Source organism: Natator depressus, chromosome 11 (genome assembly GCF_965152275.1).
Source record: "Natator depressus isolate rNatDep1 chromosome 11, rNatDep2.hap1, whole genome shotgun sequence".
In the NCBI taxonomy this organism is placed as follows: domain Eukaryota; kingdom Metazoa; phylum Chordata; order Testudines; family Cheloniidae; genus Natator; species Natator depressus.
This window is the reverse complement of record NC_134244.1, coordinates 586,900-608,835: the sequence shown is the minus strand read 5'-3', so window position 1 is coordinate 608,835 and position 21,936 is coordinate 586,900. Positions and strand designations below refer to the sequence as shown.

Sequence of the window (21,936 nt, the reverse complement as noted above, 5' to 3'; positions counted from 1 at the left end):
GGGGGGCACCCCAGGCAGGAGGGGAGATGGGAGGGTGGCCCATCACACCCCTCAGGGGAGGGGGAAACGGTCGGTTTGGGGGGGAATTTGCCCACACTTCCCTCAGGCAGGGGAGAGACCGTTGGCGGGGTGGGAGGGTGGCCTGTGCTCCCCTCCAGCAGAGCAGGGGGGAGACTTTCAGTGGGGGGGCCAGGCTCCCCTCAGGCTCGGGAGGGAAGAGACGTTGGGAGTGTAGTCTGCACTCCCCTCAGGTGGGGGAGGATTCTCAGTGGGGTGTGGGGCAGCGCTCCCCATAGACACGGGGGTGGGGGACGGACCGTCAGGGGGACTCAGGCGGGGGGGGTGGCTGGGAGAGTGGCCCGTGCTCCCCTCAGGCAGGCGGGGGAGGGAGACCATCAGTGGGGGTGGGACCACGCTCCCCTCAGGCGGGCAGGGCGTGGGGAGATGGGGGTCCAGACGCTGTCTGGTGCACCCTTCAGGCGGGGGGAAGGGCGAGGGGGGCGGAGGTTGGAATCGGCTGCATCCCCCTCAGGCACAGCTGTTCTCTTCTCCCCGCCGGTCTAGCCAGCCCCCCAGGCCCCAGGGCTCACCCGCCCCCCAGGCCCCAGGGCTCCACACCCCGGCGTGCTGAGCACACCACACCTCCCCAGCTCCCCGCAGAACCTGTCCCTCGCTGTCAGGTCCGCTAGGCCAGGCTCCCCGGCGAGAACCAGCCGAGACCCCAGGGGCTGGGGGGCGGAGGCCCAGTGAGTGTGGCGCTTCGTACGAGACTGGACAGAGAACAGGCCGTGGGGAGCGACCCAGCGCTGAGCTGCCTCGTGGGAGGGGATGGGCCCATCCCAGCACCAGGAGTGGCCATTACAGCCAGAACGGAGCATGGGCTGGGAGCGGCTCCCCGCAGTCCGGCTCCAGGGAGAAGGGGTGAGGCAGCCCAGAAGCAGCGGACCTGTCGTCCTGTGCACCCCGAGAGCCCCAAGGCTCCCCCACCAGGGCAGCACACGGGGGGCATCGCTGCCCGACCTCCCGGCACAGCCACAGCCGCCCACCAGCACACGGGGGCACCAGCGCCCGACCTCACGGCCCAGCCGCCCACCAGCACACGGGGGGCACCAGCCCCCAACCTCCCGGCCCAGCTGCCCACCAGCACACGGGGGGCACCAGCCCCCGACCTCCCGGCACAGCCACTGTCACCCCTCAGCTACACAGTAAAGGAGGGACAGCCCTGCCCTGGGACCCTCCCCCGCCAGGTGCTGGCCCCCCTTCCTCATCCTGCTCCCAGCTCCCCTCTCTGAGCCCAGCTCTGGCGCCCAGGTACAACTCCCTCTCCCCCCTCCTTTGGCGCCTGCTGCCCCCCCACCCCTCCAGCAGTGAAGAATTCATAGCCAGACTAATTCATCCTTTCCATTTTATTGCAGTGTAAACACAATAACCCAACCCCCGCCATTAAATATAAACCTAGAGCCAAGTCTGGCTCCTCTGTCACTTTCTCCTTGGAGACGCACATTGCAGCCGATCTGTCCCGTTCTTTCTGGCAGCCCCAGCAGCATTGACTGGGGTCAGACCCAAGCATTACCCACCCCACCCAGCGTGCTCAGTGCAGAGCGCACAGCTCCACGAAGAAGCCAGGAGTCAATGCCTGCTCGGAGAAGGGCCCGTTCCAGCAGACATGTCCCTACACAGGGCTCTGCCTGCGGCCAATGGGGACAGGATCCCATCCCCTCATGCAGCCGTGCGAGCAGCGGCACGGAAAGCCCCGAGGGTGACAGCATCAGCAGGGGCGACTGCGTCAGGCCTGCTGGGCGAGGGGCAGAGACAGCTCAAACCTCCCATGGAAAGCTCTCATCTGAGGGCTGCAGCCTCCTCCCGTCCTATTAAAATACTGCAGAGGCCAAAACGGCCTGGGTCACGGTTCCCATGGGGAGCAGCACACAGTCAGTGAATAGAGGGACCCCCGGTCCTCCCTGCACCCACACGTCCTGGGGCCCGAGCCCGGTAAGCTTCCCCCTCCCCCCAAAGCCTGGAGTGCTTAGGCCAGCAGGTTATGGCCAGAGCTGCAATGCACTGCCATTAAATGCCTTATTGCTCCATACGTACCGGAGAAACCCTCCCCTGCTCTACAGCTGCAGGTTTAACCAGGTTCCAGCTGCCCAGAGCCCACACTGCGCTTTCAGGAACTCACACCAGGAGCCAGCACCCTGAGCTCCCTGGGACACAGAGCCCTGGATCGGGCCCGTTGGGGCCTGCAGCTCTAATCCCTCCTGCCCTGCAACACCCCAGGGACTCCGTGGGTGAGGGGCTGAGTGACAGGGCAGGAGCACCCAACACTGTACCAAACAGGGGGTTCTCAGAGCCTCCAATCCCAGGTGGCCAGCACCTGGGGCGCAAAGCCAGGCAATTACTCTTTAAAGCCACATGCTCCAGGGCTGGAGCCCCCACCCTGCCAGCCGTGGGAGGGGGAGGGGAGCCTCAGCCCACTGGAGCCAGCGAAGTCTATGGGGCAGAGGGCAAGAGACAGGGAGTGCTGCACCTCTTTGTGGGATGGTGTTGCATGGCCAGCCCTGACCCCACCAGTCACTCTACCCACATCAATGCCCCACACTCACCAACACGCAAAGCCCAGCAAAGCTGCACACTGCAGGCAGGGCCAGGCATCCCGTGCACACAGGAGCAGAGGGTCCATGCTGCTCCAGGAGGTGGCATCCCCAACATGGCCGACGCGCTGTGTGGAGGAGACAGGGAGAGGCCCCAGCCCCACTGCAGTCTCCAGCCTCCTCCACCAGGCACCCTCAGCCTTCTACGGCCATTTCATGGAAGCAGAGGTTTTGGCGCTAGCCCTGGACCTGCCCTGGGACCCTGCCCAGCCCAGCGTCAGGACAAGTGCAAGTGCCAGCCCCCATGAACCCCACTCCCAGGGGCTGCTCAGTATCACTGTCCCATGGAAAGAGGGGGGAGGGAGACACTGAGACCAGACAGGGTACAGAGCAGAGCTGGGATCAGAACCCAGATGGCCTGGCTCCCAGATGAGTCTCCCAGCCCCAGGATATCACAGGTCCCTTATCAGCGCCCCAGCCCAGCCAGTGCCAGCTGGCTAGAGCTAGATGGTCTGAGCCCATCCCCCACACTCCCCTGCCCCCATCCAGCCCATTGTCTGCAGGGAGCTTCCCCTTGGGCCAGCAGAATGCCTGCTGCATCACGAAGGGGAGAACAACCAGAGCCAGCAGAGCAGGTGGGGCAGGCCATGGGGAGGCTGGCTGAGCCAGCCCCTTCTGCAGCTCAGGTGCTGTTGCCCTGCTCCTGTTCGAAGAGCACCATGGCCAGCTGTGAGCGGGAGCCCAGCCCCTCCAGGTTGCTCTGCATGCAGCGGTGGTAGATCTCCTCGCTGAGGCGGGGGTTGCAGAGGTGCTGCCGGTGGCGCTGCAGCAGGGCCGGCTCCATGGCCCGGAAGACGTGCAGGCTGGAGTACTTGATGAACATGTCGTAGATCTCCAGGGTCTCCAAGATGTCTTCGTTCTCCTGCGCGTCGCCTGCCATGCGGGTGCGTGCTGCCATGTAGTCAGCATTGTAGAAGCAGGCCTCGTGGAAGACGTCTCGGTCAAAGCGCCCAGCATCCCGCATCAGATCCAGGGCGGCGGGCGGCGCCTGGTTGTGGTAGGCGATGGCCGGGTTGTAGCCCTGGAAGTGGATGGGGAAGAAGACCTGCCAGCTGTTGATGGTGTTCATGCGGCAGCGGTTCAGGAAGTCGGTGGTGACCTCGGTGTCCACGCTGGCCACGAAGAAAAGCGTGTCCACGGGGTGCTTCTTGGAGATGATGTCCATGACCTTGATCTGGGAGGGCGCGTCTGTCTTGACGCTGATCCAGGGGATCTTCACCTCAGTGTACTTGCGCTCGTACTCGGCAATCCTGGCCTTGACCGGGGCGAAGATGTCGTTCTGTGCCACCTGCTGGGCCTCGAAGGGGTCGTAGATGAAGAGGAAGGTGAGCACGGCATTCTCGCTGCTCTCGAAGGCAGCCGCCGCATACACCTCCAGGAAGTGGCTAGCGTGGTCCCGGTCATGCGCCGTCAGCGGCAGGATGACGTTGATGCGGCTGGCCTCAGTCACGTAGGGCATGGGGATGATCTCCACCTCGCTGAGGGGCCGTACCAGGTGCACGCGCTTGATGACCGAGCGGCTGTGCCCCTTCTGCGTCACCACCTCCACCTGCAGGTCCAGCGTGTACTCCATGCCCCGTGTGGGGTCGAAGCGTCGATATCCGTTCACCAGCTGCTGCTTGCGGATGTGCAGCACTGGCTGGTACTTGCGGTTCAGCTCCTCCATGGCCATGGCCACCACGTCAGCCACATCAGCCATGTCCACGCCGCGCAGCTCACACTTGGGGGAGCCATCCACGCATGAGTACAACTGCTCCTCCGTGAAGTAGTCCCAGTGCAGCACCTCAAAGCGCGTCTTGGGCTGGAACGGGGGTGTGATGCCAATGGGCCATGTGGCGCCATGGTCTCCGTCCGCAGACAGGCTGCTGGTGTTCTGGATCTCCAGCTGCACGAGGAGGGAGGGGAGTTGAAGCAGGAACAAGACACCTTCCAGTCCCCCACACCAACCCTCCACGGCTTGGCCTAGCTCCTCCCAGGCACACAGTCACCCCCGGTTTCCTACAAATCCCAGAGTTTCTAGGGGAGCTCTGTGTGGCTCGAAAGCATCTCTCGCGCCAGACGAAGTTGGTCCAATAAAAGATGTGACCTCCCCCGCCTTGTCACTCCAGGGGGCGGGGATGCACTGTTAGCTATGCAATGACACCATTCCCCCATCAGATGGCAGCACCAACCCATACTATAAAGGGCTGAGACTATTCGACAGCTGCTCTCCCCAAGATTACACAAACCCTACAGTGACTCCAACTGGCTGGCCAATCCCCCCAGCTTATCTGCTGTCCTGCACCACTCCCACCTCCACCCCTTGGATGTCCCAGGCATGGCTCCCACCTCTACCCCTCAGCTGGGTCTTCAGGCTGACCCCTTCAGGGCAGGGACTGGCTCTGACCATTCCCACCTGGCATGACGGGATCCAATCCTGGGCGGGGCCTGTGGGCGCTACCATCATATAACATTTACAAATTCACAGACAGGCCAGAAGGGTCCGGCCCCCACTCCCAGTCTGAGATCCTGCCTAGCACAAGCCACAATCCCTCCCCAGCAACTCCTGCAACCAGCCTCCCATTCCTGGCTGAGCTAGAGCAGGACTTTTAGAACTCAGTCTGGTCCCTGGGTGACCTGTGCCAGTGGTTAATTTCCCACCCCGTTAAACATTTGTGCCTCATTTCTACTCTGAATTGGTCTCACTTCAGCTCCAGCCACTGGGTCTTGCTCTGCCTTGTCTGCTGGGTTAGAGACCTTGGTCAGGAGAAATCTACTGGTGTCAGTATTTGTACAGTGCATATGCCCAAGCCACTTCATACCCTTCTCTTGCATGAACTGAATAGATTGAGCTGCCTTAGTCTCTCACGGTCAGGCAGCTTTTCAGATCTCAAACCCTTTCTGTAGCTCTTTTCCGAGCCCCTGTTTTTCCAATGCTCTGTTTGAAGTGTTGACACCAGAACTGGACACAGGATGCAGTACTGCTCTAACACCATACACAGAGGGAATACCACCTCCCTGCTTCCACTTGGCATTCCCCTGCTTATACAGCTGAGGATCACGTTTGCCCATTTAGCTACAGCACTGCACTGGGCGCTCACGTTCAATTGGTTACCTACCGTGACCCCTAACTCCTGTTCAATGTATCGGCTTTCCAGGATAAGCGTGACCTACATTCTTTTCTCCTAGGTGTATGACCTCACATTTGGCTGTGTTAAAACACATGTTGTTCACGTGAGTCAACCTTATCAAGTGATCCAGGCCAGTCTGTGTCACAGACCTGTCCCCATCGTTATTTACAACTCAACCAATTTGTGACATCTGCAGATTTTACCAGCAGTGATTTTATTTGAATTCCACATCACTGATAAAAGACTGAATACCACTGGGCCAAGAACAGAGCCCTGCAGGACCCCAACAGACAGACCCCACAGTGGATGACAATTTCTCATTTATAATGATTTCTGGAGATCTGTTCACCAGTTTTTAATCCATTTCAGACAGGCTGCATTGATTTTGTGGAGTGCTGTTTTTTTGTTTAATCAAAAACACCATGTGGGGCTAAAACATGCCTTACAGAGTTTCGGCATATCATGGTAACAGTTACCTTTATCATCGAAACCTGTGAGTCATCCACACACAATCGCAGGTTGGATTTTAAATGCTGGCGCCATGTCGGCTTTTCTCCAGTCCCCAGGTACTTACTCTGGGCTCCAGGATTTGTTACATGTCAAACACTAACAACAGGGACGCTCTGAGGAGCCTCCGGAGGGCTGTGGGGATTCACAGGCCCCTGGAAGGTCAGGGGCCAGGGCATTATCTCCCAAGGCCACAGCCAAGAGCTCTGGCTTCGGTACAGACAGACGCCCAGTCGGGATTCCTGTTGCTAGAGCAACTTGCAGCTCCATCCCAGCCCGCCCGGCAGAGTTACAGACAATAAGAAGGAGGGGTTTTAAAGTATATCAAGAGCCAAAGGAACCCTACCTATGGTATTGGTCCATTACTAGGTGCAAATGGTAGAACTGTCAATGATAATGCGAAAAAGCTGAAGTGTTCAATAAATATTTCTGTTCTGGAGGTGGAAAAAAGCCAGATGATGTCATCATGTCACATGATGATCAAACACTTTCCATTCCATGAGTAACTCTGGAGATGTTAAACAGCAGCTATTAAATTCAGACATTTTTAAATCAGCAGGTCTGGATAACCTGCCTTCAAGAGTTTTAAAAGAGCTGGCACAAAAAGTTTCTAGACCATTAATGTTGATTTTTAATGGATCATGGAACCCTGCGGAATTGTATGTCAATATTCAAAAAGGGTAAACGGGATGGCCTGGGGAATTATAGGCCTATCAGTCTGACATCAGCCCTGGGCAAAAGAATGGGACAGCTGATACAGGACTCTATTAATAAAGAATTAAAGGAAGGTAACGTAATTAATGCCAGTCAACACAGGTTTATGGAAAATAGATCTTGTTAGAATAACTTGATTTTTTTTATGAGATTACAAGCTTGGTTGATAAAGGTAAGTAAATATATTACATCTACAGTAATTCCTCACAAAATCATCCCGGTTAACATTGTTTGGTTGCTGATCAATTAGGGAACATGCTCGTTTAAAGTTGCGCAATGCTCCCTTATAATGTTGTTTGGCAGCCGCCTGCTCTGTCCACTGCTTGCAGGAAGAGCAGCCCGTTGCTGAGAGCTGGTGGGGGCTTGGAACCAGTGTGGGCCAGCAGCCCCCCATCAGCTCCCCGCTTCCCTAAGTTCCCTGTGCAGCAGCCACCCAGCAGGCTACCAATTGACAGCAGTTCAGCTGTCCCTCCCCCCACTGCCATGTGCTGCTCCTGCCCTCTGCCTTGGAGGTGCTCCCGGGAGACTCCTGCTTGCTGTGCAGGGGAGGGGGGAAGAGGGGAGCTAATGTCAGGGTGTCCCCCCCTCCCCACTACTTCTGCCCCCACTTACCCCTTCTCCATATAGAGCAGGGTGGGGAAAGATAGGGCTCAGGACAGAGAGTGCTTGCTGGCCGCAGCTTCTGCCTCAACTTCCTGATGTACTTAAAAAGGCAACGTACTTAGCAAGTGATGTCAGCGTACTTAAAGGGGCAATGCGCATCTCTCACTCTCTCCCACACGCAGGGTGTCTCTCTCTGTCTGTCATGCTGTTTCCCCTCCCTCCATTCGTGCTGCCTTGTAGAGTGTGAGGCTACATTAACAATAATGTGTTAACCCTTGACGACTCAGCCGAGTGATAGTTCATCATTTAGCAGTAAGGCATTCCTTGGGAAATATCCCACCCTCTAACTTCACCACCTCAACCAAGCTTCACAATCATCATTGCTATGTGCAGTATTAAATTATTTGTTTAAAACTTATACTGTGTGTGTGTGTGTGTGTGCGCGTGCGTCTTTTTAGTTTAGTTTTTTGTCGGGTGAAAAAGATTTCCCTGGAACCTAACACCCCCATTTACGTTAATTCTTATGGGGAAATTGGATTCGCTAAACATCATTTTGCTTAAAGTCACATTTTTCAGGAACATAACTACAACGTTAAGCGAGGAGTTACTGTACACAGTTCTGTAAAGGGTTTGATTTGGCACCACGTGACAACTCAATTAATAAACTAGAAAGATACAAAAAAAATCAACATGGCCACACATTAAATGGATTAAAGACTGGCTACTAGGTCTCAAAATGTAATTGTAAATGGGAAATAATCATCGAGCTGGCATGTTTCTAATGGGGTCCTGCAGGGAACAGTTTATGGCCCTATGCTATTTAGCATGTTTATCAATGGCTTTGAAAAAACAAAATCACTGATAAATCACATGCAGATGACAGAGACTGGGGGAAAAAATAAATAAAGAAGAGAGACAAGTCATCAATACAGAATGACCTAGATTTCCTGGTAAACTGGGCACAAGCAAACAATGTGTTTTTAGTATGGGCAAATGCAAAGACATACATCTAAGAACAAAGAATGTAGTCATACTTACAGAATGGGGGATTGTATCTGGGGAACCAGAGGGTCATGGTGGATAACCAGCTGAACATGAGCTCCCAAGGAGATGCTGTGGCCAAAAGGGCTAAGGCCATCCTTAGAATATCAAGTAGGAGAAGGGCTATTATACTACCTCTGTATTCAGCACTGGTGCAATGGCTGGGGGAATCCTGTGTCCAATTCCGGTGTCCACAATTCAAGGGTGTTGATAAATTGGAGAGGGTTCAGAGAACAGCCACAAGAATGATTAACAGATTGGACAACTTGCCTTATAGTGACAGACTCAAGGAGCTCAATCTATTTAGCTTAACAAAGAGAAGGTTAAGGGGTGTCTTGATCATGTCTACAAGTACCTACACGGGGAACAGAAATTTGATAGTAGAAGGTTCTTCAATCTAGGAGAGAAAGGTCTAACGTGATCCAATGGCTGGAAGTTGAAGCTAGACAAATTCAGACTAGAAATAAGGTGCACATTTTTAAATGACAGTAATTAGCCATTGGAACAGTTTACCAAGGGTCATGGAAAATTCCCTACCACTGGAAGTTTTTAAAATCAAGACTAGACATTTCCTAGAAGATCTGCTCTAGTTCAGCCAGGGACTGTTTTGAGGAAGTTCTCGGTTTGTGTTATGCAGGTCAGAGCATAACCTCCATCACAGGGATCCTTTCTGCCTTTAAAAGAAATAAACTGATGAAATCCTGCAGGAGAAATGCAACGAGCCGTAGGTGCACTTGAGCTGGGCAATAGTGCAAGGCTGGGCTCAGAGATCAAGCCAGCCCAGCTCTACCAGAGTAACTGCCCGCAGAGAGCATGCTCCACCACCCTGGCAGGCCCATTCTCCTGGCAGAACCGTCTCTGCCGGGGTCAATCACCAGCACAGAAGGTGAAGGAAGATGCCTGGCCCCTGTGCCAGGGCACAGGCCGGGGGGATTCTGTGTTCTGGCTGCCTCAGTAAGGCAGGTAAAGCAGACTGAGATTGAAATGGGAAGCCTCCCTGGAGGGCAAGGTGACCCAAGCCATAGCCAGGCTGCTCCCTGCTCATCTGACTCAGAACTCTGGGCCCGTCCCCTCTACACTCCCCCTCCCCCAGGGCCGAGCCTCACCTGGAGCTGCTGGATCTCCTGGTACGTCCTCTCAAGCTCCACCTGGGCAAAGTGCTTGTGCAACCTGTACATCTGGACAGGGTCCAGCACGGGATGGGCAGTGAACGCGCTCTGGAAACGGGGGTCGCTCTCCCGCTCCGGGTCCGTGTTCTTCCCTAGCTCAAAGTACTGGTACCGCAGGCCCTGAACCGGAGAGAGAGGGGGTAATGCTTGCCCCAAATCACACCCTAATCCCTGCTCTGAGTGCTGGTACCGCAGGCCCTGAGCTGGGGTAGAGATGGGGTAATGCCTGCCCTACATCACACCCCAATCCCTAATTGCTTGGGGAGAGGGGTGGGGACTGTGCTCCTCCATATAGTTCATGGAGTGGAGTTAAGATTAATGGGGGGTGGAGGTTGTGGGTCAGTGAGGAGGTAGCAGGAGGTTCAATTTCACCTTAAGCTTCTCCCCACAGGGGATCAGTGGGGGGTAGATGGGGTGGAGGGATGGGGGTTAGTTGGGAGATTGCTCTCACCTCTTGTTCCTTTATGCAGATGATGGGACGGAGGGGTCCACTGTGTGGAGTGTGGGTTGATGGGGGCAGGGGTCAGTATGGAAGTGAGATGGGGCATGTGGCATTATGCCCCGTATTCTTCATAATATTATTATTATAGGATATGATTATGGCATAACTAGGATGTATTTTATGCAAGATAGGGCATGTGAGATGTCATTGAAAAGGTTCTGATTCACTGACTCTGATTATCCTACTTGTATGCACGCATCATGTTGGTATCTGAAGTTAGGAATATTGTCTATGTATCTATTACAAATGTGTTTACACCTGGGGAACGCCCACGGGGTAGAATGCAATCAGTCCAGATGGCTGACTGGGAAGGGCCATTAGGGAGAACAATAGGTCTTAGAAGTGCTAATCTCCCACTGGGGAGCCTTCCTGGGGACACTACAAACAGCCTCCAAGTTATGGCTCCTATGGCTCTACAGAGACATGTGACCAAGTCACCTGGTACTGAATTCCATCTTGGAATACCAGTGTCCTCCCATTGACAGGCGTGGAAACGAAGCCTGGGAGACACAGGGTTCCTGCTACATGCAAAAGCTATTTAAGGCAGGGGAGTGACACCATCAATGGTTCTTCATTGACTCCCCACCCAAGAAGATTGCTGGCAACACCTGAGAAACAAGGACTGAACGGGGGGGGGGGGGGGGGGGGGGGGGGGGGCTGAACCCAGGCTAGAGGGATTTCTAGTCTGTGAAAGGTTTCAGAGTAGCAGCCGTGTTAGTCTGTATTCGCAAAAAGAAAAGGAGAACTTGTGGCACCTTAGAGACTAACCAATTTATTTGAGCATAAGCTTTCGTGAGCTACAGCTTATGTCTCTACGGTGCCACAAGTACTCCTTTTCTTTTTAGTCTGTGAAAGGAATACCTGGAGTTTTAAGCTGCACACAAGTGCAGTTTACCTTCAAGAATCTCTGCAAACAGTCTAAAAACATTAAGACCATGTCTACACTTGCCATTTAAAGCACAAAAAGTCCCTTTTTTGCGCTAAAACTGCGGGAGCGTCTACACTTGTTAATGACTTTTTGCGGTGAAATTCAGAAGTTTCATCACAAAAAGAAAACCACCTTCACGAAAGGCATACAGCTCCTTCCACTGTTCTTTTTGTGCTGTTGTGAAAGTGAAGACACGTTCAACCTGTGTAAACACGTTTTGGCCTCCGGAGGATATGCCACAATTCCAAAAGTGACCACTTTGGCCAGCATCTCCACTGCTCTGATGACAGGTCAAGGGACATCCGCCCCACCCCATGTAAGCCCCAGGAAGTTTGAAACTCCCTTTCCCTTTGCTTGGTAGATGTGGCGGGGAGAGCAACCAGACAGTGTGTGGGGGGTTAAAAAAAATGCCACGAAAGAAACAAGAAAGCAATGGTGCTGCTGGGACATGAAGCAGGGCAGCACGGGGCACTGAGCAGGGACCCAGAATGCCTTCCGCTCACCCCCCCTTCCCAGAAGACCTAGTGAGAGAGCTGCGCTGTGGGATAGCTGCTCTCATCGGGGATGGAAGTGCTGCTAATGTAAACACACTCTGACGCCTGTGGAAGTAAGTGAGCACACAAACCAGCGCTGTTCTTTCACCGTTCCCTATCACCGGTGAAACTTACAGTGCAAAAACTCTGCAAGTGTAGACATACCCTTAGGGTGAGAATTTGCTACTCATATCCAATTTCTTTAGTATATTAAGCTTAGATTGCGTTTTTGTTTTATTTGCTAGGTAATCTGCTTTGATCCATTTGCTATCCCTTATAATCACTTAAAATCTAGCTTTTGTAGTTAATAAACTTGTTTTTGTTTGGTCTAAAACCAGTGTGTGGAAATTATACATGGGGCATAAAGCTGTGTATATTCCTCTTCACGTTGAGGAAGGGGGCGAATTTCATGAGCTCACACTGTACAAATCTCTGTGCAGTGCAAGACGGTATATTTTGGGGTTTACCCTCTAGAGGGGGGTGTTCACTTGAGTACCGGGCAGTCCCTTAGCTGAGCCTTCCCATGCAGAGCTGATTTCTGCATCTGTGTGTTTCAGCAGCTGGGTGTGTCCCTACCTGTGTGTGTGTTGGTAACGTGCAGCCTGAAGCCTGGGGGGGTGGGGGGGGGGCGGCTTGGCAGGCTGCACAGCAGTATAGTGTAAAGGGAGCCCAGGCTGGTGGGTCAGGGGGGCTCAGTGGTACCCCAGTTCCAGCCGGCACCCTGGGGTAAACCCATCACAGGGTGGAGAGGTCAGTGTGGGGGAAAGGGGCGCAGGGGATCAATGAGGGGGTGATGGTTGATGGGGTGGAGGGGGCCGATGTGGGGGATGGAGGTTGATTGGGGCAGGGGGGCAGATGGGGGCAGGGCGTGGGGTCAGTACGGATTGATTGGGGACTGGGGGCCAGTGTAGGGGTGGGGGTTGATTGGGGCAAGGTGCAGGTTCATGGGGACCAGTGTGGGAGGTGGAGGTTGATTGGGGGAGGGGGTCAGTGTGGGCCCTGATGGGGGCAAGGGGCCAGTGTAGGAGTGGGGGCTAATGGGGGGTGCTCTAACCTCGTGCTCCTCCACGCAGTTGATGGCCGTGTAGTCGATGATGCAGCGCCCCAGCCACTCGTCGGGCCGGGCGCTCAGGATGTCGTTACGGCAGTTCTCCAGGTGCGGCTGCAGGCGCAGCAGCAGGCTGCGGGAGAGCAGGTAACCGAAGCCACCGTAGCAGTAGCGCCTCTCGGTGTCGCCCCCAATGAACTCCTCAGGCCGGCCCAGGTAGAGGAGGGTGTCGATGCTGAGGTGGGCGACCAAGCGGCTGATGCGATGAGCCTCGGTGTAGGTGTCGTCCTGCACCAGGTAGAACCAGTCGAAGTCGCCTACGTAGTGGTCCAGCATGTACTTGACGGTCTGGTACATGTTCCAGATGGGCCGCTCGTCGCCATGCGTCACCACCGTCATGCCGTGAGGCACCTTGCGACCCCGCGTGCCCGTGAAGTACACCAGCCGCTCCAACCGATGCCCCAGCGTGCGGTTCACAGCCACAGCCAGCGTGTTCAGTGTGCTCTTGGAGGTGAGCACACCCACAAAGAGTCGCTGCCGGATGCCCAGCTCCGTACTGATGTACCGCGTCCTGGAAGGGCAGAGAGCGCACGTGAGCGAGCCTTTTCCCCACCCCAGGGAACTTGCCACCAGCCAGCCAGGCTCAGACCTGCCCCTGAGCCCCACAGGGCTGATCCCGCTGACCACGCAAGTCACAGCATCCAGGCACAGCTCTGGATTTCTGTGCTTCTCCCCAAACCACAGATAAGCTGCATCTGAGTCTTTGAGTAGGGCTGGATTCAGGCCAGGCACTGCTGTGGGGAAGCTTGCACAGATGCAGAGGTGGGGGACAGAGGGTAGGTGATGACCAGCTATCCCCATCTCTGCCCAGCAGGGGTCCTTCCGGGGCAGAGGGCAGGACAGATTCAGGGCAAGGGCTGGGAAGCGAGGCGGGGGGCTGGATACACAGCAAGTCCCCAGCAGGAGCCACAAGCCTCCTCCCCCCATTGCATCCCCTCACATCACCAGCGAGCTGCCCTGTCTCACAGCCCCGCCCCGGTGCAGAACCCCTTCCATAGTCCGCAATGCCACTGTGACCTCGGCTGCCATTCGCCACCTTCTCCTATTGCAGAGCGCACTGCCCTGGCTAGCCCTGCTCCCGCCCTTCGCCACCTTCTCTGGTTGCAGAGCGCGCTGCCCTGACTAGCCCTGCTCCCACCCTTCGCCACCTTCTCCCATTGCAGAGATCGCCGCCCTGGCTAGCCCTGCTCCTGTCTGACACGTCTCCTGCACAGCTCTCAAAGCGGTTCACGAAGGACGTCAGCGTCACCAACCCCATCGTAGCGATGGGCAGTGACTGGCCCCAGAGCACCCAGCAGGCCAGTAACAGAGCCAGGAAGAGAACCCAGAGCTCCTGTGTCCCAGTCCAGTGCTCTGCCCATTGGGCCACACCCGTTAATCCCCCAGCCATGCTTGCAGGGGCTCCTCCTGTGTCTGAGACGCCCAGGACTCCCACACTGCTGAAGGGTCAGCCAATGATCCCCGCCATGAGTCCGGCACAGAGACACTGCCCTAGCACAGATACCCAATACGTGCCTTCACTGGGTCTCCGCTTCAGCGCCAAGTATGGAGATCCCCTCCCCGCAGAGAATGTCATGGCACCAATAGGAAATCTGATGAGGTTCAACAAGGACAAGTGCAGAGTCCTGCACTTAGGACGGAAGAATCCCATGCACAGCTACAGACTAGGGACCGAATGGCTCGGCAGCAGTTCTGCAGAAAAGGACCTAGGGGTTACAGTGGACGAGAAGCTGGATATGAGTCAACAGTGTGCCCTTGTTGCCAAGAAGGCCAATGGCATTTTGGGATGTATAAGTAGGAGCATTGCCAGCAGATCGAGGGACGTGATCGTTCCCCTCTATTCAACATTGGTGAGGCCTCATCTGGAGTACTGTGTCCAGTTTTGGGCTCCACACTACAAGAAGGATGTGGAAAAATTGGAAAGAGTCCAGGGGAGGGCAACAAAAATGATTAGGGGACTGGAACACATGACTGATGAGGAGAGGCTGAGGGAACTGGGATTGTTTAGTCTACGGAGGAGAAGAATGAGGGGGGATTTGATAGCTGCTTTCAACTACCCGAAAGGGGGTTCCAAAGAGGATGGATCTAGACTGTTCTCAGTGGTACCAGATGACAGAACAGTGGGGGAGGTTTAGGTTGGATATTAGGAAAAACTTTTTCACTAGGAGGGTGGTGAAACACTGGAATGGGTTCCCTAGGGAGGTGGTGGAATCTCCTTCCTTAGAAGTTTTTAAGGTCAGGCTTGACAAAGCCCTGGCTGCCATGATTTAGTTGGGGTTGGCCCTGCTTTGAGCAGGGGGTTGGACTAGATGACCTCCTGAGGTCCCTTCCAACCCTGATATTCTATGATTGCGGGGGTGAATAGCTGGGGCGAATAGCTGGGGCAGAGGTAAGTGAAGGGGACATCCCAGGTTATGGGGAACCCCAGCAGAACCCCCATGAACTAAGGGCTTTCACAAGCCTCCAAGCATCAGGCATGTTTTCTCAACTTGCCTCCTCTAATGCACACACAGCAACAGACACATCTACATTATAAAAATAGACCCAAATCCAGACTCCCCGCAGCACGTTCCCCTTCCTTTGGGGAGCGGAGAAAAGAACGAACACGTGGCAGATGTGGAGTCACTTGGCTGAATGCCCCACTGGAAGAGGCCCAGATGCTGCAGGGACAAGTACAGTACAAAACCTATACAGACCAGAATAGCCGACAGCCAGCCTTCGGATGGGCCTCTCTGGTCCTCCAGAACCCCCTCCTCTGTGCAGGGGACATCCCAGCCATCTGCAGCTCCAGCAGCCACATGGTGCTCTAAAGAGGCTAATTCCTAATCCCCCACACAGGAGCAGGATAAGGAGTGTGAGCATGTGTCCTCTCAGCTCTGCACTGGGTGGCCCCGGGGCATGTCGTGGGTGGGGGGAAAGGGAGTTTGCTGACCATACTTTTCCTTCCCTCCCCCAAAGTTGGGTCAGGGGAGGGGGACTTGACCTGCCTTGGCCCGAGAGGTTACGGCACGTGGCTCCCACACACAGGGCAACAGAGACACCATGGGCCCAGGCAGCACCAACCCAACCACTGCTAACCCAGGCTTCCCGCTGACGCCACAGGCCTGGCCTGTGACACACATTGCATCCCACAACTGTGCCTGGGGGAAGGGCCTAAGCCAGGTCCCCATCTGTGCCGGGGAGCCGCTAGGCAGAGCCCACTGGACTGCAGGAGGAGTGGGATATGCTCCCTCACCGACAGGGCACCACAGCACTCCGAACAAACCCTTCTTGGGAGGGGAGCTGGGTGCAACTTGAGTGGAGCAAAGCAGCTGCATGTCCTGGGATGGAGACCCCCACCCCACAGGCCTTGGTGGGTGCAGAAGTTTCCTGTAGGCAACATGGGGCAGTCCAGGAGAGTCTCTGGCTAGGGCATGTACATGAAGCATAGCTGCCCCGTGGTCACCACACCAGGGCTCCCACATTCAATGGAGCACACGCCAGGGCAGACACAAGGCCTAGGGCAAGCTCCAGGACAGCCCACCACCAGCCCTGGGGCATTGCTAAGGGACAGGCCTATGTGCCCGATTCCAGCGGGCCCTGCACACCAGCCAGCCCCACTCAGGCAGGGGCAAGGTTGGGACACAGCTCCATGGCCCCACCCACTCAGCTGGGGGGCTGTCCCTTATGGATGGCTGCAGAGAGCGCCCCAATTAGTGCACCAGGGCTGCGCAGACCCAGAGCCGGGTGGGCCCTGCCCCAGAGAGCTCAGTCTAATTAGACAGCTGGGTGTGCAATGGGGCAGGGTGGCAGTAGCATGAGGCTCCCCAGGGCACAGCTCAAGGGTCCCAAACCTATTAACCCAGCTCACCTGGTTGCCACGTGGCTCACACCAACTGGCAAGCCCCTGACAGGGCAACTGCACCGCTGGCGGGCCCTGACGGGAGGATGCCACACAGGGCAGGGCGAGGAGAGGTTCTGCAAGGTGCAGAGGGTAAGGCGGGCGCAGCAGAGGTGTGATGAACATGAGGCAGGGAAGAGCCCCAAAGGAGGTGAGGCCGAGAGGCCTGAACTTGCTGCAGCAGAGAAGGGGCAGCTGAGGGTGGGACCCGGTCTGCTTGGTGGGAAGATGTTGGCAGACCCCCGATGAGGTGCAGGGAGGGGAAGGGCTCTACCCACAGCCCAGCAGCAATGGCACCTCCTCACCACTAAGCCCATGATTCAGGCAGGAATCCCAGCTCCAGGACAGCTTTTTGCCCATGGAAAGGATCTCAGCACTCCAGGAGCAGCCACACACAGCAAGTTCCCAGAGCCCCCATTCTGCTGCCCCTGCCCCATGCATTTCCCACCCCCCACCACCCAGGCACCTGCTTTGCTATAGCTCCCCCTTGCTAGGAGACCCATCCCTCACACAGGAGTGAGCTGTCACAAGTCACAGTCCTATAGCTCAAAAGAGACGAGCACCGGCACCCCACTGCCCATGCAGCACCAGCACTGGGGGAGAGACCAGAGACCCACTCCTGCAGGGTGAGTCACTGCCCATGGGGGGGGGGGGCGCAGAGCTGGACTCTGCTCTCCCCAAGCACCCACCCAATCACAGGGCCTCTACTGTTCTCCAAACAGGATTTCAGCTCCTGAGCCCAGCCCACCTGACCCAGAGAGGGCCCAGGGCCCAAATGTAGGAGGCCATGTAAGGCCCCACCAGCACGAAAGGCACCTGAAGCCTGTGAAGAGGGTGTGAGGGAGCTGGTCTCACGGCTGGCTGCTGAGGGGCCCAGCCCCACTCACAGCAGCGCCAGCCAGAGCTGCATGATTCTCACATCACTCTTGGATTTTAATCAATGCAGTGCAGTCAAGAGGCAGGAAACAACCCCATGCTGCTGCCTCCCGCACACACACTGGCTTCATTCAGCCCCTCCACTTCCTGCCCTCTCGCCTCCTCCAGGGGACAACAGGGCTTGTTCACTGGCCCGCTCCCTGGGCGCTCTGTGCTGCACCCTGCCGGGACCCCAGCACTGCCAAGTGCTGAGCCCAGGGACCAGCTCATGCCCCTGCGCCAAGGCTGGATCACTTTCTGGAGGAGGAGGGCAAGGGGAGCTGCACTCAGATCAAGGTGGACTGTACAAACAGCAGGAGAGGGAGGGAAACCAGAGACTCGGAGCCCAGAGGAGAACACCCAAAGCGCAGCTAGGCCCAAGCAGTAACAAAGGAGAGATGGCTTGGCTGGGGCAGCAGGGCACCTAGCCAGGAGAGATCAAGGAACAGATGGGAGCAGGCAGAAAAGTGCATGACAGGGAATCAGGCAGAGGCAATTCTGTACGCACCCTTTGCGGGCGACAGGAACTGACAGAACCAGAGGCTCCTCTCCGGAGAGGCCTCCCTTGGAGCAGGGCCGTGCCAGGCTCCCTCACACCAAACCTTTCCCCTGCTGCATCAGCAGAGCTGGCTCATTTCCCAGAGTGCCAAACACCAGGGGGCAGCACGATGAGGAGGAGAGGGTTAAGGCACAGCGTCTGGGGCGGGGAGGGGGAGGAAAGACTTGCTCCCAGGGCACAGGAGCAGCAGGGAGAGTTTAGGCTGCATGTGTATCCAGCAGATCCCACAACGCAGGGAAAGGGGCAGAGTGTTGAGCTAGCTTCACCAAATGCATTGACAGCTGCTACTAGAAAAGCCCGAGGCCATGTCTACACTACATAATTAAGTTAACCTAATTCACATCGGTGTACAGCCGCCGCAATAATTCCATCGCTCCTGCATGTCTACAACGGTCTGCATCTTCTCTGAACAACAGTATCCCCAGCAGCTACAGTGCCCCATAGCGCCGTCCTGCGGTTAGCACTCAGAGGGGAGAGCGCCTCCTGCAGTCACTCACCCTGCTCTCTGTAGCTCCTGGATGTCCACAAAGGCCTCCCATCCAAATACTGACCAGGCCCAACCCAGCTTAGCTTGGGATATTGCAGCCCAAGGTGGAATGACCTCAAACCACCACAGGGCAAGAGAAAAAGCTTCCTAATAGAGAGAATAAGTCAACAATGGGGTGGGTGCCAGGAGCGGGGCCTGCAGGCCAGGAAACATTTTGTGATAAGGCAAGGCACTGGGGCAAGAACAGTCTGAGGATGCAGAGCAGCAGCACAGGGAATGGGGCACTGCCAGCTCAGCCAGCAGCCACTGTGCACAGCCAGGTTGCTCCCAAAGGAAACTATTTCTGCAGAAAGACTTCCCGGGCGGCCGAGCTCTACTGGAAGGGCCAATAAAGGGATGAACCAGTCAGTCACACGGAGCAGATGGAGGAAGCACAGTCTGGGCAGCCAGCAGCACTCTCCCGGCTGAGCCACAGCTGAAGCCCAACCCCTTCAGGGCCCCTTCTGCAACAAGTCAGAGCCCCACACTTGCCCCACGATACCCGCACTGACGGCTCCAAGCCAGCCTGCAAGCTGCACCAACATGAATGACCACAGCGGCCGCTGCCCTAGGGACAAGCTACATGCCACAGCCCAGGCACTTCTCCCCCAGACCCACAGCATCACCCTTACGCTTCACATCCAGAGGCAGCTGTACCATGGTCTGTAACAGACCTTGCCCAGTGCAGCAGTTCTGAGCCTTCCCCCTGCCCCAGGCCTCCCATTTAAGGTCACTCCCCACCACCCCAATCCCTGTACTATGATGGGCCGCGGGACATAGGATGAAGGCTTGCAGTGGGGGAGGTTTAGGTTGGATATTAGGAAAAACTTTTTCACTAGAAGGGTGGTGAAGCACTGGAATGCGATAGCTAGGGAGGTGGTGGAATCTCCTTCCTTAGAAGTTTTTAAGGTCAGGCTGGACCAAGCCCTGGCTGGGATGATTTAGTTGGGGATTAGTCCTGCTTTGAGCAGGGGGTTGGACTAGATGACCTCCTGAGGTCTCTTCCAGCCCTGATATTCTATGATTCTAAGGCTGCTGGGTTTCTGGCTGCGGAGCTGGTATGAAATGGGCTGGGGAAACAGCAGGGCCAGGGCCAGGTTGCTGCCAATTACTTTCCAGTGGGCAGACCCTAGTCACTCACCACCACCACCCCTCCTCTCTCCCTGTGAGCTCCGTCTCCCTGCAGTGGTTGTTCCGTTCACGGAAGGAAGCCTCAGGGTTCGTGGCACACCCGCTCCAATCCCTACCACACTGGGGAGCCAGACTCATCAGGCACCTCTTCCAATTTGCCTCGGCATCCCCTGCTGTGCCCTCTGCCCCCACGTGGTTTGGGCTGGCCCATGACGGCGAGCCTGGGCACGGAGCACCCCAGCGCCATCGCAGGGCGCAGCAGGCGCCCCTGGATGGGAAGGGAAGGGTGCCAGCGCCGCAGAGCCTGGCTCACACACCGGGGCAGCTGGAGGGCCAGCCCCGGGGACACTGGGTGCTTGGGGGCTGCAGGACGCCAGACAGGGGAGGCTCCGTCCGGGACACGGATGGCGAGCAGAGCTGGCCCCCCTCCCTTGGGACGTCATCAACCCAGCCCCCCTCCCATCTCCCCCGGCACCTCAACACATGACCCCCCAACCCACAGCTCCCGATCCCCTCAACCCACATCCCCCCGGCTCCCCAACCCCCACAACTCAACCAACAGCCCCCCTGGCCCCACAGCCCCTCAAACCCCCCATCCCCACAACCCGCCACCCACAACAACTCAACCCACATCCCCCCAGCTCCCCAACCCCCACAACTCAACCCACAGCCCCCCCGCCCCCACACCCCTGAAACCCCCCAACCCACAGCCCCCCACCGTCTCCCCAACCCCCACAACTCAACCCACAGCCCCTCAAACCCCCGCCCCCACAGCCCCCCCATCTCCCCAACCCCCACACCTCAACTCACAGTCCCCCTGGCCCCCCAGCCCCACAACCCCCCACCCCACAGCCCCCCACCGTCTCCCCAACCCCCACACCTCAACCCACAGCCCCTCTGGACCCCCAGCCCCACACCCCCCCACCCCACAGCCCCCCACCGTCTCCCCAACCCCCACACCTCAACTCACAGTCCCCCTGGCCCCCCAGCCCCACAACCCCCCACCCCACCGTCTCCCCAACCCTCACCCCACAGCCCCCCCCCCCCGCCCTCACAGCCCCGCCCCCGCGCGCCCCAGGCCCCGCCCCGGCACCTGACGGCCTTGCTGGCGGCGCGCGCGGGCGCGGCGGGCCGGGCGGGCAGCACGCGCAGCTCCCAGGCGGCGGCGGGCGGCGGTTGGCGGTGGGGGGCGGGGCCGGCGCGCGGCGCGGGCGCGGGGCCGCGGCGGCGCGCGGCGCGCGGCCCGCAGGGCGCCTGGCCCCAGCCGGCGCTGAGCAGACTGAGCGTCAGCCCCAGCGACACCCCGACGGCCACGGGCGCCGCGGGCCGCAGCAGCGGCAGCAGCAGCGAGAGGCGCATGGCGGGTGCGACGTGTCCGCGCGCGCCCCGCGTCAGCAGCGCCGCGTCACCGCCCGCCCGCCCGCCAGCCAATCCCCGCCCGGCGCGCGCTCGCGGCGCGGCCTCGCCGGCAGCTCCCCGGGGGCGGGGCTTGGCGGGGCGGGGCGGGGCTGGATGAGGGGCAGAGCAGGGGGCTGGATGGGGGCCAGGGGGTCAGAGGGGCACGGGCAGAGCGGGGGGGAAGGGCCTGGGGGGGCTGGATGAGGGCCAGAGCGGGGGGTTGGCAGGGGGTCTGTCTGGGCCCGTGGGGGGCTGGATGGGGTGCAGAGGGGCAGAGTAGGGCCTGGGGGGGCTGGATGGGGGGCAGAGCGGGGGGGTCTGTCTGGGCCCATGGGGGGCTAGATGAGGGGCAGAGCAGGGGGGTAGGGCCTGGGGGAGCTGGATGAGGGGCAGAGCAGGGGGCTGGATGGGGGCCAGGGGGTCAGAGGGGCACGGGCAGAGCGGGGGGGAAGGGCCTGGGGGGGCTGGATGAGGGGCAGAGCGGGGGGTTGGCAGGGGGTCTGGCTGGGCCCATGGGGGGCTGGATGGGGTGCAGCGGGGCAGAGTGGGGGGTAGGGCCTGCGGGAGCTGGATGGGGGGCAGAGGGCAGAGTAGGGAGTTGGCAGGGGGGGCTGGATGGGCCCGGGGGGGTTGGTTGGGGGGGCAGAGGGGCCAGCCAGGA

General features: G+C 57.8%; 1 protein-coding gene across 1 annotated transcript; it reads right to left on the bottom strand.

Moving 5' to 3' along the window:
• Positions 1–1,522: 1,522 nt before the first annotated feature.
• On the bottom strand, positions 1,523–21,236 carry CHPF (chondroitin polymerizing factor). The gene is made up of 4 exons (XM_074966955.1): positions 20,971–21,236; positions 12,813–13,377; positions 9,733–9,915; positions 1,523–4,536 (listed from the first exon to the last, which is right to left on the bottom strand). Exons 1-4 carry the CDS (start codon positions 21,234–21,236, stop codon positions 3,274–3,276), a joined length of 2,277 nt encoding a protein of 758 aa, XP_074823056.1. The 3' UTR covers positions 1,523–3,273.
• Positions 21,237–21,936: the final 700 nt, after the last annotated feature.

What these genes read in the sequence shown, in the direction of transcription:
- CHPF (XM_074966955.1), bottom strand. Translation starts at nt 21,236, where the DNA reads ATGCGCCTCTCGCTGCTGCTGCCGCTGCTGCGGCCCGCGGCGCCCGTG. An exon ending in GCCGCCAGCAAGGCCGTCAG is followed by an intron (nt 13,378 to 20,970) that starts GTGCCGGGGCGG and finishes CTGCCCTTCCAG; the next exon opens with GACGCGGTACATCAGTACGG. An exon ending in AGGAGATCCAGCAGCTCCAG is followed by an intron (nt 4,537 to 9,732) that starts GTGAGGCTCGGC and finishes CTCCTCGTGCAG; the next exon opens with CTGGAGATCCAGAACACCAG.